General features: G+C 45.1%; 1 protein-coding gene across 3 annotated transcripts in view; it reads right to left on the bottom strand.

The window, feature by feature from the left end:
• USP4 (ubiquitin specific peptidase 4) overlaps positions 1–16,698 on the bottom strand; it is a 52,378-nt gene that overhangs the window by 11,281 nt on the left and 24,399 nt on the right. Inside the window, exons 7-14 of one of the 3 annotated variants that reach the window (XM_044253576.1) lie at positions 13,029–13,169; positions 12,086–12,203; positions 7,043–7,216; positions 4,985–5,143; positions 3,684–3,908; positions 2,868–2,951; positions 1,665–1,759; positions 15–120 (exon numbers count right to left, since the gene is read on the bottom strand). In XM_044253576.1, the coding sequence (XP_044109511.1) occupies positions 51–120; positions 1,665–1,759; positions 2,868–2,951; positions 3,684–3,908; positions 4,985–5,143; positions 7,043–7,216; positions 12,086–12,203; positions 13,029–13,169 (1,066 nt within the window). In that variant the 3' untranslated portion in view covers positions 15–50. Of the gene's footprint in view, positions 1–14; positions 121–1,664; positions 1,760–2,867; positions 2,952–3,683; positions 3,909–4,984; positions 5,144–7,042; positions 7,217–12,085; positions 12,204–13,028; positions 13,170–16,698 lie in introns of those variants that run through there. The other 2 variants (XM_044253574.1, XM_044253575.1) reach the window with 2 other exon arrangements.

The following is a 16,698-nucleotide window of genomic DNA, read 5'->3' as shown; positions in this document are numbered from 1 at the left end:
TGATTTTGAAAAATGTGTCTTACTTAGTGAATACATGGGATTGAGGAGATTTATAGATGTTTTATCCTGGAACAGATGTTACCAAAATTGCTGGCAACCGACTGTAGTCTTTCCCTCTTCCTATAGGGGGAGACACAAACTTACTGATTCAATTTTTGAAAACTATAAACACAAACACACACACACAACCCTCCCCAGAGGCCTGGCAAACGATCCTAAATGAAGTATGTGCAGGAGGAGTTCTAAGAACAACTCATAAAAATGTCTAAGACGTGCTCTAGGTAAAGGCCCTATCGTCCAGCATTAGGGTCAAGAACCAGGTCTTGGGCACGAGGCTGGCCCAGATTCCGTGTTGACGCTGTCACTTTCTGGCTGCTGTAACAGGGCTAATTGCTCCCCTTTGACTGTGCTTACTCCTTGAATAATGGGATTACCCAACTTAGAGGGCAGTGGGGAGAATTCAGTAACCCAGCAGCACAGTGTTCCACATGCTCAAAAAATATTCGCGGTACTAGCGTATTTTCATGACAATTATGACTTCATCTTTAAAACAATTTGCTTCCTTATGGTTAGCACTTGGGCCTCCACAAATTCTTTCGCTGGTGGTGGTTTGCCAAGCTCCCCACATGAAAATGCCCCAGTTCCTCTAAGCTCTGGTGTGTGCAAACACTGGTTTCTAGAATTGAGGGGAGACGCTGTTCAGGACTTGGGCTCAGAAATGGACAGCCTTAGCCCAATGGCCAGCATGAGGCCTGGTGCCCTCCGTTTGTAAAGTGAGCGAAAATGGCTGTGAGCAGGAAGGCACAAGTGCACAAGTGTGAACAGAACCAGGATCTCGGATGTGGTCAAGTACTCCGTTTAGAGTGATCTAGATGCTGCAGGCCCGAAAACTTAAAGGGAAGGAAACACCTCCTTTGCGTACTGCAATTCTTCAACCAAAACACAAACCAAAACAATCCTAAAAACCTCAGGTTTCCAGTGAGAGGGAATGAGGGAGAAAAAGCATCGGTGTGGTCCACATCTGAGCTTCCCCAAGCAAGTGGCTGTCAGGGAGCTCGGGCAAGCTCATGCTCCATTTCACCCCACCTGGGAGAGGGTCACAAACACAGTTACAGGGCCTTGAAGTAAGGGGACTTGGAAGGGGTCCAGGAGGCCTCTAGAGCTGACGGTGTACTATCCCCACCCAGATGACAAAACTAAGTCTCAGAGCTTACAGAATGTTAGAATGGGAAAAGGCTATTTCTATCAACCCTCCCTGTCACTCTTGAAACTACCTGTCCATGGGGCCACTGCCTGTACCACATCCCTTCTCTCAACTTCCCATGGCCCCTTGCACAGCTCTAAGTCTTCTTGAGAAAAGCATTTATGGCAGAAAGTTCATCTGTAGAACCATTAAACAGGTCTTCTTAAAAGGTAGTAACTGTTGACAAAAGGCTATGTCTGTGCTAAAGAGAATTATCTGGGATGCCCAGCTCTGAAGTGCCAGGAGGTGCTTAGTGCTGACGGCTGCCCACAGTTCTCTGAACATCCATCCCTTACGCCAGGGAGTCAGGGGAAAGCCACTTGAGCACTGACTACCAGATCTTCTGCTCTGGAGACACCTACAAGGCAAAGCCTCTAGAATGTTTCCTTCAACCCTGCAGCAGAAGCCACGGAGTACTCACACAAAAATGTCATCCCGAGGCATGATGTGGTTTAAACCTTCATCCATTTGGAAAATTTTGTGGAACCGGTGATTATATACATCTGTGACCACCATCTAAGAATCAACAGTAACAGAAAGATTACAGGATGGTTAAGAGCCTCTACGTACAACCAGAAGCAAATGAAAACGATGTGCTGCCAGTGTGGCCTCCAGAGAGACCACCAGGCCACCAGCCCCAGAACTCAGGGACCAAGGCCCAAGGGAGAACAACATGACTGCCACCAGCAGAAAACAGGCTGGTAACATCTGTCCTGAGGTTTACAATGGGATCTGCCCTCAAGTGGTAGGGATGGTGGGGAACGAGTGCTGACCAGAGACTGGTAGTCATCCAGAAATCTCTGGAGTGTCCCCCGGGGCCAGGAGTCTCCGAAACCATCCTCAGCACATAGCTGAACACATCAAACCCCAACTATACAACTGCCTAAAACCAGCAAGGTTCCAGGAGAGTGGGGCTGAGCAAGGACACTGACCAGCGCTGGGACAAGGGAGGGACTCAGAGCATACAGGAGGATGGAGGAAGGGATCTTCACTTTCCCCACCTCCACACAGGGCCAGCCTCAGCGGAAAGCCCAGTGAGGGCGGTTGCTTTTAAATAAAGATTTCTGGGGCACCTGGATGGCTCAGTCATTAAGTATCTGCCTTCAGTTCAGGTCATGATCCAGGGTCCTGGGATCGAGCCTGCTCAGCGGGAAGCCTGCTCTCCCTCTCCCACTCCCCCTGCTTGTGTTCCCTCTCTCGCTGTCTCTCTCTGTCAAATGAATAAATAAAATCTTAAAAATAAATAAATAAAGATTTCTATCAAGAACATCATGTCACTCCAGACTTACAGGGCAGGAAAGAACTTCCAGCTTCTCATACCACAGAAAAGGTCATGAGCAAAGGGGCAGGAAAGTTAAGAGCAGAGCCCTACTCCTGGCCCTCTGATCATGACTAGTGTGCCATCAATGGAGGAGAAAGCGTTCCCCGTGGCTGCAGAGACAGTCTCAGACGCAGTGTGCACAGTGAGCGAGGGCCAGGAGGTCTGAGGCATCTATACATAATCATGTTTGTGTTGGTCAATAAGAACTACCCCCTAAACATGGCTCCAAGTTTGAAAATACACTCCCAAGGACTATGAAATGGCCTCAGGAGGCTGAGCGCCACTGACCACCCCCCGCCTTACATTTTCCGCAGCAACGCCGGACAGCCTGGAGAGAGCCTCGCACAGGTCAGACACGGCCCCCATCAGTGGCACAACCACACGGTACTGCAAAAAGAAAGATGGGAGGGGTGACAAAGGGGGTCTGCAAAGGGTGTATATGAGCTGGTTGAAGCAGGCATCACAGAGTGCATGACGACCTCTTATGAGTCACACGCGGTCAGGGCCCTGAGGAGTGGTCAGGAGCAAACAGCAAGTCCTCTGCCTCAGCATCCTCCTCCCTGTTTGGGCAGCAGCAGAGGAGCCCTGCCATCTCTTTCCCTTCTATATACTGCTTTCTCTCATTCTTCACTTTCGGTAATCATCTACTACCTCCTTTAAGGAATGGTGGAAAATTCTACAGACTGCCACATGATGGCATCTGTATGAGGTAAAGAAATGAAAGCCAGAAGACGTAGAGTCCTCCAGTAAGTCTGCAGCAGGGCGGGACACTAAGACCCGGGGGCCATGCCATCCATCTGGCCTTCTGTTCTAGTAGACTCTCGGGGCTGACTGACCAAGAAGTACCCTGCTGCTGCCTCCCAGCTTCAGATGCCAGGACCACTCAGCAGATCAGTCATATTACCTTAGCTGAATGAATGGAGCGGGGGCAGGCAGTGACAGAGAAGCCCAGAGGACCTTCACAACCTTCCCTGAGTGACAGAGGATCACACAAAGGTCTGATGGAGGCCAAAGGCACACACTCAGGCCAGTGCCACAGGGATTCAGAGGCAGCTGGCAGAAGAAGCCACACTCAGAGTCCCACGGTGAGGGGTACCATTAGGGTGCAGATCCCCTTACCTGGGTAGGTCTGCAGCGAGGGTCAGCAGGAACCAGAAAGACCTCCATGACTCGATCTTTCTTTAGGGGCAGTGGCAGAGTTAGATAGCAAAATGGGTCAAAGGTCACAGAAACCTTAGCACATTCTGGGCAAACCAAAGTAGATTTGAAGAGGCCGTGGAACGTGTCCACAATCACAGAGTCATTCCTTAACCTGTGATTCTCCCAGGCTTCCTTCGCCACCACCTGGAAGGATAAAGATAAATAAGACATTCTCAACACACCTGAGTTGTTTCCCCTTCCTCCGGAATGATCCACAACAGAATCTGAGCTGGACCGTGAGGCAGTCTCTATAGCAAAGAACTTGATCCAGGCCAGCCAGGGCTGCGACTGCTTTCAGCAGACCATTCTCACTATCACATGCCAGCTCCTTGCCCATTCCCACACTTAACAAAGTCTTCATGTAGGACTGTGGGGCATACAGGCGTCTGTGTGTCCCCTGATGGGAGCTGGACAGCCCTGACAGCACTGGGGGCAAATGGACCTGACAAGGGCAAGGACTGCCTCCTCCAAGGTGTTCAATGATCCAAAGTCCCTGCAGTGAGGTTTTGTTTTTTTTTTAAAGATTTTATTAATTTATTTGACAGACAGAGATCACAAGCAGGCAGAGAGGCAGGCAGAAAGAGGAAGAGAAGCGGGCTCCCCACTAAGCAGAGAGCCCGATGCGGGGCTCAATTCCCAGGACCCTGAGATCATGACCTGAGCCGAAGGCAGAGGTTTTAATTTATACTATAGTTCAGCTAATTCAGTCAACTCATAGTCTTTCCTTCGAGCTATAAATACAATTTTAAAGTTTTCATATGATTAAGCCCAATGTGATAGGGTAAAGTTAAATACGAAATTCCCTTTCCATAGATCAGAAAGTCGAGGCAAAAAAAAAATCAGTGCCTTAATAATGTTAATAATAAACTATTTTAATAATAATGTATGTATTTTAATGAGAGCAGTGACACTCCCAAGGCCCATACTAGAATCACTTTGGTTTTCAGACTGCCCTAGTTTCTGGTTCAGCAATGGAATTACACTCCACAAACGGACACTGACTTCAAGAGCACCAAGCAGGAGAATTAGGAGTAACTAGAGTTTGCCTCTTTTTGACCTGAAATGCATTTCTCTACCAGAGCCTGTGTCCATGTCATCAACAGCAAAGGGCAACCAGGGCCCTGGCACCAATATTCAAAGACCAAAAGAATGTCCCTGCAACTCTCGGTAGGAGGCAACTTCCATGAAAAGTTATTGTTCAAAAATCTTCAACATCATACCGCATCTGGCCGCCCATTGGCATCCTTCAGCTCCAGGTAGGGTTTCTTCTTTACTCGGTTCAGATCTTCGTGTAGTCCGTCCAGAAGAAAGGCTAACAGTTCCTGAGAGTCCTGCTGCTGGTAGCCAGAAAACTGAGGGGCGAAACGTCCCACTTGAGTCTACAACAAAAGCAATCACATCAGAAGGCATAAGATTTAAAGAACCAGTGAAGTCAGATGAGAACCTGCCATCAAAAATAATGTTGCAGGGTCAGCTGGGACAGTAAGGGAGAACATCATCTGGCCGAGTGGCCCAATTAACTCCTCAGAGCCTAAAGGAGGCCAGTAGTTCTCACCAGAGAGAGGGCTCAGATCAAAAGCCAGGACAGGGCGCCTGGGTGGCTCAGTGGGTTAAGCCGCTGCCTTCGGCTCAGGTCATGATCTCAGGGTCCTGGGATCGAGTTCCGCATCGGGCTCTCTGCTCAGCAGGGAGCCTGCTTCCTCCTCTCTCTCTCTGCCTGCCTCTCTGCCTACTTGTGATCTCTCTCTGTCAAATAAATAAATAAAACCTTTAAAAAAAAAAAAAAAAAAAAAGCCAGGACAACAGCGGACCTGGCCCCTGGGCCACTCCCCTAAAAGAAGAGTAAGTGAAGGGGGGCACCCCGAGGGGGAAACACCTTGCAAGGACCGACACAAATCCCTCTCTTATGTCCTTCTTTGGTTCAGAATCTCCATGAGAACTTTAAAAACAGCATCTGCATCAGCCAGAGGAATCCTCCTGTACCTAACAGTCCCCCTGTCCTTACGCGACTGCCTGCCTTGCACTCTTCTGCATCCACAATCCTCAAGAGTGTGGTCCCCAACTAGCACCACCAGCATCACCTGGGAACTTGCCAGGAGAGCACAGTCTTGGGCCCAATGCAGACCTACAGAATTAGAAATTCTGAGGACAGGTCCAGTCGTCTGGGTTTAACAAGCCCCGCCACCCCCGATGTTCCCATGAATCCTGACGTTGGACGATCCATGCTCTCCCACCTGTGTTGCCCAGTACCACAGCCACGGGCCACATGTGACTGTTGAAATTAAAATTAAATACAATAGAAAAATTCAGTTCCTTGCTCACACGAACCACATTTCAAGAGGCTGCCTGGCTGCCATACCAGACAGTGCAGAGAAGAAAAACGTCCATCATCAAGGAAGCTCTTGCACTCCCCCTAATACCTAAATATGGTCCTCCAATTGTTCATTTCCATGAGTTTGAGCTTGATGTACAGTCACCTGATTCTAGTCTCTTTCTGACTTCATGGTATGGGGACAGTAATTTACATGTATCTCCCACGGATTAATGTGACCACAGGGGTAAAAAGAATTAGTTTTTAATTTCAATAAACCATTTAAATTTTCTTACTGAGCCAAGGTGCTCAGAGAGGTGACCCCCCTCTCCTTTGAATAAAAATTCAACCTCTCTTTTCCTACCACAAGCTTCATGAAGGTTCCTTAAACTCCACTGACGCAGGCTAAACAGGGTCTCTCAGATTTCAAAATATGAAGGCAAGGTCCTTCCCCTCAATAGGAAAAAATATTTAAGGCAAGGGAAAGCCCAAGTTGCTCCAAGAGCCCACTGCAGTTCACCCACTCTTCCTAGCCAAGGGATCTAAGTGAGAACTGACTTTCACACCACACTCCTGGAGTACCAACCCAGTTCCTGACTTAGGCGGCCCACAGTGGGTATAGGGTCCAGGCTCAGAGAACCTGGGAGTACCCTTCAGATAATACCGGAAATTAAACTGAACTGTTACACTCTGGCTTAGGATGTTTCCTACTTCAAGACTGGCACCACAGAACACAGCATTCTGAGCAACCAGCCTACAAACGCCCTCTGCAGCAGCCCCAGCCCACAGGTGGGGGCTGAGGTCACTTAGAGTAACCGTGTGCTGAATGCCTGGTCAACAGAAAAGGAGGATCTCCTCGCGTGGGGCTTTTCATCTCGGACCCCCATCTTAACCCCAAAATGCAACTGGAATAACACTAAATCACTCTCCCCAAAATGGAATAAAGGAAGTATCTACAGCAACCTACTTTGAACATGCGAGGTGCCACGTGAGAGTCCCTTCCAGACCACATCTGTTTAATGAGCTCTGCATAGGCTTCTGCAATCTCCCCTTTCATTCCCAGAGGGTTGTCTCTGTTGATTTCAGCCTCATATTCATCTTTAAGAAAGTAGTCAGTCAGCGGTGCAGTGTTGCTCAAGCACTGAAAGAGAACAGGATCAGAGTTCACACCCCTTCTGAAGCACACAGAAATGAAGATAAACCAAGTTATTAAGGGCCAATGAGGGTTGACACCCAACAAAATGAAGTTTTCCGCAGACTCTCCACAAGGCTCACAACTGTAAGGGACAGCCTCCCAGAAGTGCAAGTTGGTGGCCTGCCTTGCAGCTAACCTCCCAAGGACAAGGTGTTGGGGTTCATGCTCACTGTCTAAGAACTGTCTCTGAAATAACCACCAGAGGGCAAAAGCTGAACGCCCCAAGTGCCCAATAGAATACTTTTCTATTCAATGAAGGATGGTTAATTTTTAACATCATAATTTTGAGATTTTTTAAAAAGACTTTATTTATTTATTTGATAGACCGAGATCACAAGTACGTCGGGGGGTGGGCAGGTTCCCTGCTGAGCAGAGAGCCCGATGTGGGGCTTGATCCCAGGACCCTGGTATCATGACCTGAGCCAAAGGCAGAGGCTTTAACCCACAGAGCCACCCAGGTGCCCCATGAGATGATATATGTATTTTTTTAACTGGAATTGATTATGACATTCCACTGTCTCATGGGAAGATAAAATATACATAAGCTGGGGACACCTGGGTGGCTCAGTTGGTTAAGCGGCTGCCTTCAGCTCAGGTCATGATCCCAGCGTCCTGGGATCAAGTCCCATATCGGGCTCCTTGTTCCGCAGGGAACCCGCTTCTCCCTCTGCCTCTGCCTGTCTCTCTGCCTACTTGTGATCTCTCTCTCTCTGACAAATAAATAAATAAAATCTTTAAAAAATATATATATACGTAAGCCGAAGGCAAAATATCTTACTAGAGCTGAAACATTATGTGGGAAAAGATCAGGAAAGATAGTAGAAAAAATAATGAATAACATCAGTATGCATGTGTACATACTAATTTTAACTCTTCAAATTCAAAAACTTAGTTTGACCAAGTGTTTTTCCTACATCTACTGAGATGGTCATATGGTTTTCTCCTTTACTCTATGACTTGGCTAAGTGACAAACATCAATTTTTCAGGTGTCAAATTAACAGTTCTCCTGGTACAATTCGTACTTGTTCTACACTTTCATTTAAACATCACTTTGATCTGCTAAACTTTCATTTACATTACTTGTGACTATAATAATGAGTGAGATATGACCATCAAAAATTTTCCTTTTTTAAAAATTCCTGTCACAGGGTGCTGACTGGCTTAGTTGGTGGAGCACATGATTCTTTGATCTCAGGGTTGGGAGTTCAAGGTCCACACTGAGTGTAAAGAGTACTTAAAAATAAAATTTTAGAGGGCGCCTGGGTGTCTCAGTTTGTCAAGTGACTGCCTTTGGCTCAGGTCATCATCTCGCAGTACTGGGATCAAGTCACACATCAGGCTCCCCCTGATATATGGGGAACCTGCTTCTCCCTCTCTCTGCCACTTCCCCCTGCTTGTGCTCTCTCTCTGTCGAATAAATAAAATCTTAAAAATAAATAAATAAATAAAATTTCAGGGGAAAAAGATACCTTGTCAATTTTTGGTATCAGGGTATGCTGCCTTGTAAAATGATTTAGGGAGCTGTCCTTCTTTTCCCATTTCCTGAAGGAGTTTATATGACTGGTATCACTGCTTGCTTTAAATCCTTGAATACGGGGCGCCTGGGTGGCTCAGTGGGTTAAAGCCTCTGCCTTCAGCTCCGGACATGATTTCAGGGTCCTGGGATTGAGCCCCGCATCGGGCTCTCTGATCAGCGGGAAGCCTGCTTTCCCCTTCCCCTCTGCCTGCCTCTCTGCCTACTTGTGATCTGTCAAATAAATAAGTAAAATATTAAAAAAAAAAATCCTTGAATATATTCACCAATAAAGCCATCCAGAACAAGAATTTTCTTTGTTGTAAAGCTTTTAATTACTGAGTCAATTTCTTTAACAAATACAGGACTATTCATATTTTCTATTTCTTCCTAAGTTTGATAAATTATGCTTTTCTAAGCAACTTGTCCAAACTTGTCATCTAAACCATCTGACTGCCATAAAGATGTTTTACTATGTTCATATCTTTTTAAATTTTTTAAAAACTTAATTTAATTGTATTCAGATTTTACTTACTTAACATAAACTGCAATACTGGTTTAGTTTACTATCCTCTAATCTTTTTAATGGCTACAGGGTCTATCGTGATATTCTTCTTTCATTCCTAGCTTTAGTCATTTATATTTTCTCTCTTTTCCTCTTCATCAGTTACCCTGAGCATTTACGGCAATTTTATTAGGTGTTTTTTTTTTTTTTTTTTTTTTTTCAAAGAATCACATTTGCGGGGCACCTGGGTGGCTCAGTGGGTTAAGCCGCTGCCTTCGGCTCAGGTCATGATCTCAGGGTCCTGGAATCGAGCCCTGCATCCGGCTCTCTGCTCAGCAGGGAGCCTGCTTCCTCCTCTCTCTGCCTGCCTCTCTGCCTACTTGTGATCTCTGTCTGTCAAATAAATAAATAAAATCTTAAAAAAAAAAAAAAAGAATCACATTTGGCTACATACAGTGTTAATCACCCCTGTATTTCATTAATTCCTGCTCTTCTCTCTATTATCCCCCTCCCACTTCATTTGGGTTTCATTTGTTCTTTCCCTAGCATTAAGAGATAGAAACTTAAATGATGGTGGGACACCTGAGTGGCTCAGTGAGGTAAGTCTCTGCCTTCGGTTCAGGTCATGATCTCAGGGTCCTGGGATCAAGCCCCGAATTTGGCTCTCTGCTCGGTGGGGAGCCTGCTTCCCCCTCTCTCTCCGACTGCCTCTGTGCCTATTTGTGATCTCTCTCTGTCAAATAAATAAATAAAATCTTAAAAAAAACCTAAATGATGGAATTTAATCATTTTTCCCTGAAATTTACATGTAGAGCTATAGACATCCTCATTATCATTATCTTCATTTAACAGTTGAGGGTAATTGAGGATACAAAGAGTTGAGAAAAACCTACCCATGAAAAGCCAAATCTCAAGTTTCTTTTCTTCAGTACTCTGCTCTTCTCATCTCACCACAGTGGGAAGAAACAATTTCCAAACCTAAGAGTCACCTATTTTTTTACATATCTTTTTATTTTTTCCTTTCTACTCCATGAAACTTCAAAGTTAGATTGTCAGTTCTGTGAGTACAAAAACCATGTCTCATTTGCTGACCACTGAGTCTCTATGTATAGTAAAGCATCACCTTGCCCAAAGAGAAAGGCTGGCTCTTGCCCTTGGCTTCTGTACTTGTACAATTTTTTATCTTTTTTTTTTTTTTTTTTTTTAAAGTAGGCTCCACCCAACATGGGGCTTGAACTCACCACCCTGAGATCAAGAGTCACATGCCCTACCAACTGAGCCAGCCAGGTGCCCCTTGTCCTTGGCTTCTGGAAAGTACTCTGGTGACCCCTGGAATGTTATCCCTGACAGGAATATCTTTGTTTGTCTGGAGGTCATCAGTCATACTGGAGAATCTAATATTGTGATTCCAGTGTTGTGGAGAATCTCATGTTGGGGGGCGGTGGCCACACTTACACTGTCATCTTAGGGTGAGAACCAGCCTCTCGAGAAAAACCACCACCGTGGCCTGGGGAAGCAGGGGATGAGGGTGGGGGGCTTGGGTCACATGGTATTAGTCTACCTGGAGACTGAGTTTAACCACCTGGGCCATTAATTAATCATGCCATGTGATAAACCACCAATAAAAATTCTGGAAACCGGGACGCCTGGGTGACTCAGTTGGTTGAGCTGCTGCCTTCGGCTCAGGTCATAATCCCAGGGTCCTGGGATTGAGTCCCGCATCGGGCTCCTTGCTCAGTGGGGAGCCTGCTTCTCTCTCTGTCTCTGCCTGCCGCTCTGCCTGCTTGTGTTCTCTATCTCTCCCTCTGACAAATGAATAAATAAATAAAATCTTTAAAAAAGAAAAAAAATTCTGGAAACCAAAGCTCAGGTGAATTTACATATTTGGCAATACCCCATGCTTAATGTTACACATCAATGCCAGGAAAGTAATGCATCCTGACTCCACAGGGAGAGAACAACAGAAGCTCCACACTGGGGACCCTCCCGGACTCTCCTGATTTGCTCCAACCTTTGGCTAATTTTAACTTGTATCCTTTCCCTATAATAAACCACGACTGTGAGTATAATAGTTTTATTTATTTAAATAAAGTTAATTTCAAAAAAAAAATTAACATCTTTATTTAAAATATATGTAAAATATTAAATATTATTTTATTAAAATTAAAAATATAAATATTAAAAATTGTTGACTTAAATAATGTAATACTTAATATAATAGCAAATTATTGAAACTGAAGGCAGTCTTGGGGACTCCCAAACTTGCAGCTGGGATCAGAAGTGAAGGCAGTCTTGGGAACTCTGCCCTCCTAACTCTGTAGCTGGACTCTAACTCCAGCCCACGTCTACCACAGTTTGGTCACACAGAACGTCCCCAATAAATATTTGATCAACAAACAAATGAAGTATCAAAGGAAGGACTTTAGGATTTTGCACAATCAGAGGCATGAAATTAGATAGCTATCACTGGTGCAGTGAATTCTCATCCCATCAGAAACCAATTGGGCAAGTACTCCGATATTTTCTGGGGAGATCATCCCTAGTGGCCAACAAAATTCAAAATACTTTTACTGTAAAACCAACCCCAGGGCCATTATGATTCAGGGCCATTAACAGTGAAAGGCCATTCTGTACTAACCAGTGGGAGGTACCCTGACAGGGATTCCTGAAGTACTAACAAAGGGTAGGCAGGGATCCCTGGTAAAGGGTCCCCCCAACATTTCAGCATGCCTTTCCTAACCACGCCCCAGTCCTGTGAAGAAGCAGTATTACTGAGATGACAGTTCTCCCCTCTACCTGCAAAGCGGAGTTCATGAAGCAGGTGTTCCCCAGGTTTCCAAGTCCGCAGAGCCCAGGCTGAATGTGAGACGATGGTGACTCCTGACAATTATACGAAGCAGAGAAGCCAGATCCACTGGAAAACACAACCCACATCAGCAATAAAAGCAAGTGCTGCGCACATGCCCTCAGGAAACCTTGTGGGGCTCCCCCAGGGCCTCTGCAATCCCTATCTGGTAATAATTCCATGATATGAGTTCTTCCTACACCCCTAGCCAGCCCTCCAGCCACTTTCCTTCTCCCACCCCTGCCCCTGATTTGACATGACAGCAGGTGGTAAGTACATCCTTAAGGGGAGAAATGCTATCCGAGTTCTCTACTCTCAGGCTTTTGGCAAATGCTAACTATGTTTCCCTTTAGAAGGCTAACTGCCACGTGACTTCACGGAAGAACATGTGGTTACCAAGATTAAGAGCTCACACCTGCTACCACTCACCAGGCCACACTTTGTCCTAACTGTGCCTGAGTATTCACGCACACTCTCACCTCACCTTCCTCCTCCTCCATTCAGTCTGTGCTATGTGGCAGGCGCTCATGAGATGCTCGCACAAAGGAGGGGGAAACAGGCAGGGATCCCCCACAGCTGAGAACCATTCCCTCAGCGCTATTACTGTGCTGTGATTCGGCCAGCCCATCCTTTCGCACGAAAAGTGGTGACCCCTCCCCAGGACTACCAGTGACTTAGGCTGTGTGCAAAACAGCAGCTCATCTAAGGACAAGCAATGTAGGTGAGAAGTAGGAGACATACTCTACGGTGGATATGAAATGGAGAGAGAAAACATGCAGCATGTTCCCAAAGGGAAGCCTGACTAGGCTTAGTGTTGCAGCAGAGGAGCTCTCCAGACACAGGCTAGGAAAGGACTCAGAGGGAGGGAAGCAAAGTGAAAGGGCCTGCTCTTACCCCCTGCTGACACCGGAGCTGTGCATCCCAGAGGTGTTAGTGCTATCACCATTTGCAATGGGAGAGGCAGACACTGAGGAATAGGGACTTGATGATGATGTTGGAGAGGTAGGAAAATTTCTGCTAGGCGCAGTGCTTGATCTGGGAGAGAGAAGCAGAGACAACGCTACTGACTTTTTGCAAAAAGCAAGGGCCACAGAATGCCTTAGGTCTCTTTTCAAGAAATAAATGTTCTCCATATCCAGTTATTTAAAATAAATTGCCAAAGGCCTACTGTCATACTACTTCAAGATTAATTTTACTTAAGTGAGTCAAAAATTAATTGGTCTTCCTGGTCTCATTCATCCATGTGGTCGCCCACCCAATCTCTCAGTAGGATAAACCACAAAGTTGGTCTTTAGGGCATCCTGATTTGATTTATAAATCATAAGCTTCCCTAATAAGAGTTACCAGAAAAAGACAGAGAAAAATGGCAAAAAGAGAGGAAAATCCCCCAAATACTTGGCCTGAAATGAGCAGCTGGCTCTGAGTACACTAGAACAGGAAAATGGTAGTTTGGTTTCACTACACTATTCAAGGAGAACTGTTTTTGCTTCCTCAAATTTATCAAATGTGAGTAACCTCTGTTTCAAACTTATGTTTCAATATTTTTCACAATATATCTTATTTTAGATTTATACCAACTTTCTGATTAATAAATGCAAGTGCTATCCCAAACATTAAGTTGGTATGATTTTTTATCATTTTTCTACTAAAATCTGTATAAGAACATGTAGAAGAAAGTAGATCATTCTGCTCTGTTTCAAATATGTATAACTGTGATTTTCCTTCTTGATTTGGGGTTATTTTTAGACTACAACATATGATTATGATCCACAGAAGCCATAACCAAATCTGTCAATTCCTTAACAGACATTTCTGGTTGAAATGAAAGGAAACAAAGAAAAATTTTATTTGACATTTGTTTAAAATGTTCTAGAAAATACTGCCAGTAGTTTTCGGAGTAAATTCAGTCAAAAGAATTATGATGACTACATAAGGATGTCTTTTTATATGCTTGAAAATTTACATAAGAAAATCTTTTTTTTTTTTTTAAGATTTTATATATTTATTTGAGAGGGAGAGAATGAGAAGGAGAGAGAGGGAGAAAGAGAGAGAGAACAAGAAGTGGGGGGGAAGGTCAGAGGGAGAAGCAGATGCCCCTGCAGAGCAGGGAGCCCAATGTGGGGCTCAATCCTGGGACTCCAGAATCGTGACCTGAGCCGAAGGCAGTCACTTAACCAACTGAGCCACCCAGGCGCCCAAAGTTTTTCTTTTTTAAAGACATTTATTTATTTCAGAGAGAGAGAAAGCCAGTGAGCAGGTAGGGGGAGGTACAGAAGGGGAGGGAGAGGGACAAGTGGACTTAGCACTAAATGCAGGGCAGGGGTGGGGGTGGGGGAATCTTGATCTCAGGACCCTGAGATCATGCTGAACTGAGTCAGACAGTTAACCAACTGAGCCACCCATACGCCACAAGACCAAATTTTTCTTAAATTCCACCCCTGACAGACAAAAGACCTCTGTGCAGAAAAGTGACTGTCTGGGAAACGCCTGGGCAATTGGCACTTGTCATCAGGCAGCTTTAGAACACATTCTGGGGCACCGCAGGTGGGAAACATCTTGAGCTCCAGGGTACAGATTAGTTGAGGCAAGACCTCACTGGGTCTCATGCCACAAACACTCTGAAAACAGAGGCTACAACTCCAAAGGATGCTTCTACTCCTTTAAAAGACACCTCTCAGTAGCTTTTCACCCAGGTACTTCCTGCTTCTGGGCATGTCTAGTCCTTACCAGTCACAACTAGAACATACCCTGAACCCAAGATCCAGGTCCTGTAACACACTCATGCCTCCCCTCCTTGCTCCACTGACCTCTGCATGCTTCTCAGATGTTCTCCAGGCTGAAAGCTGCTCTGCAGACGAGCCCACCCTTTAGGGATGACCTCAAGTAACCAGAGTCCAGCACCTGGCATTATCATTAAGATAACAATGAACTGGCTGGCTAGTGGTAATAATGAACTTGCTGGCTCTACTGGTAGAGCATTCAACTTTGATCTCAGGGTTTTGAGTTTGAGCCCCAAATTTGCTGTAGAGATTATAAAGAATAAAATCTTAAAAAAAAGAAAGAAAGAAAGAAAGAGGTAACTCTTACTGGAATCCTCACTGCCTTCACAACACCCTAAGCTGTGCTCTCCCCACACCAATGCTGTTAACCCTCGTCAGCATGTACCCACATCTCCACTTCAAGAATACTGTCCTCTTCTACTTCTGGGAAAGCAGCCTCAAAAGGGGGCCATGGTGCAGAGTTAACCAGAAATTAGAGACCTCAGGCAAGTAAAGTCAGAGGGAGACAGAGTCAGAAAGAGAGAGAGAGGGAAATAAGGCCTGCTCTACAAAAAACTTTGGAAGCAAGAACACAAAGGTTTGCACAATCCACTAGGAAGAGATCGTCTTAAAATGTTCAGAATTTACAAGATGGCCCTCACTAATAAAAGAGTCGAACACACACACAAGAGTGGAACACAATTTATACTGTTCTTCTAACACAACACACATTAAACTGACTCTACAGGTGGGTTAAAAAAAAGGGGGGGGGATAGGCCAATCAATGACTTCCCCTGAATAACAAATTCACTTGTCACATTTTACCACTCCCTCAAGGTTAACCTGTATCTGCTTGAAAGATGCATTACTGAATATAAAGCTGGTTCTTTTTTTTTTTTTTTAAGAAAATCTAATCAAAAAGGGTACCTGGGTAGCTCAGTTGGTTAAGTGTCAGCCTTCGACTCAGGTCATCATCCCAGGGTTACGGGACCAAGGTGCACCAGGGAGCCCACTTCTCCCTCTCTCTATGCCCCTCCCCCTGCTTGTGCTCTCTCTCTCTAAAATCTTGGGTTGCCTCAGTGGCTTAGTCAGTTAAGCATCCGCCTTTGGCTCAGGTCATGATCCCAGGGTCCTGGGGCTGAGTCCCCCATCAGGCTCCCTGCTCAGTGGGAAGCATGCTTCTCCTTCTCCCTCTCCTCCCCAAACCCCACTTATGTTCTCTCTCCCAAGTAAATAAAATCTTAAAAAAAAAAAAATCCAATCAGAGTTTTGATGAATGATTTTAACCCATTTATAGTTATTTTAATCACTTTTCAAGCTGTCCTTAATTCAGCCTCCTTATCTCATGTTTTCTAATTACCAATTCTCAGTTGTTTTTTTTTACTTCCTGCCCTCGATTTCCCTTCTTAGGTGTGGCAGTTTCCTAGCTCTCTTTGGTACTGTAATTTATAAGAAATATGTATTTTTTTAAAAATAATAAGAAATATGTATTTTGATCTTGTCCAAAATTCCTGGCACACAGTCCCTCAGTAATTTCCTCAGTAATGAGTGATGGGAGCATCCTTTGTTATCCTTGCATTTCTGCCCTTGGTTCGTGAAATAGCTTAGGTGTTAAAAGCAAAAGGAATGTTTTATTTCCAACACACCCCTTTCAACCACCTCAGTTTACATTAATGACTTTTTTTTTTTTTTAAGATTTTATTTATTTATTTGTCAGAGACAGAGGGAGAGAGAGCGAGTGAGCACAGGCAGAGAGGCAGGCAGAGGCAGAGGGAGAAGCAGGCTCCCTGCCGAGCAAGGAGCCC

The sequence above is a fragment of the Neovison vison genome, chromosome 6, assembly GCF_020171115.1.
Source record: "Neovison vison isolate M4711 chromosome 6, ASM_NN_V1, whole genome shotgun sequence".
NCBI classification, from domain to species: domain Eukaryota; kingdom Metazoa; phylum Chordata; class Mammalia; order Carnivora; family Mustelidae; genus Neogale; species Neogale vison.
This window is presented reverse-complemented; position numbering and strand designations above follow the sequence as displayed.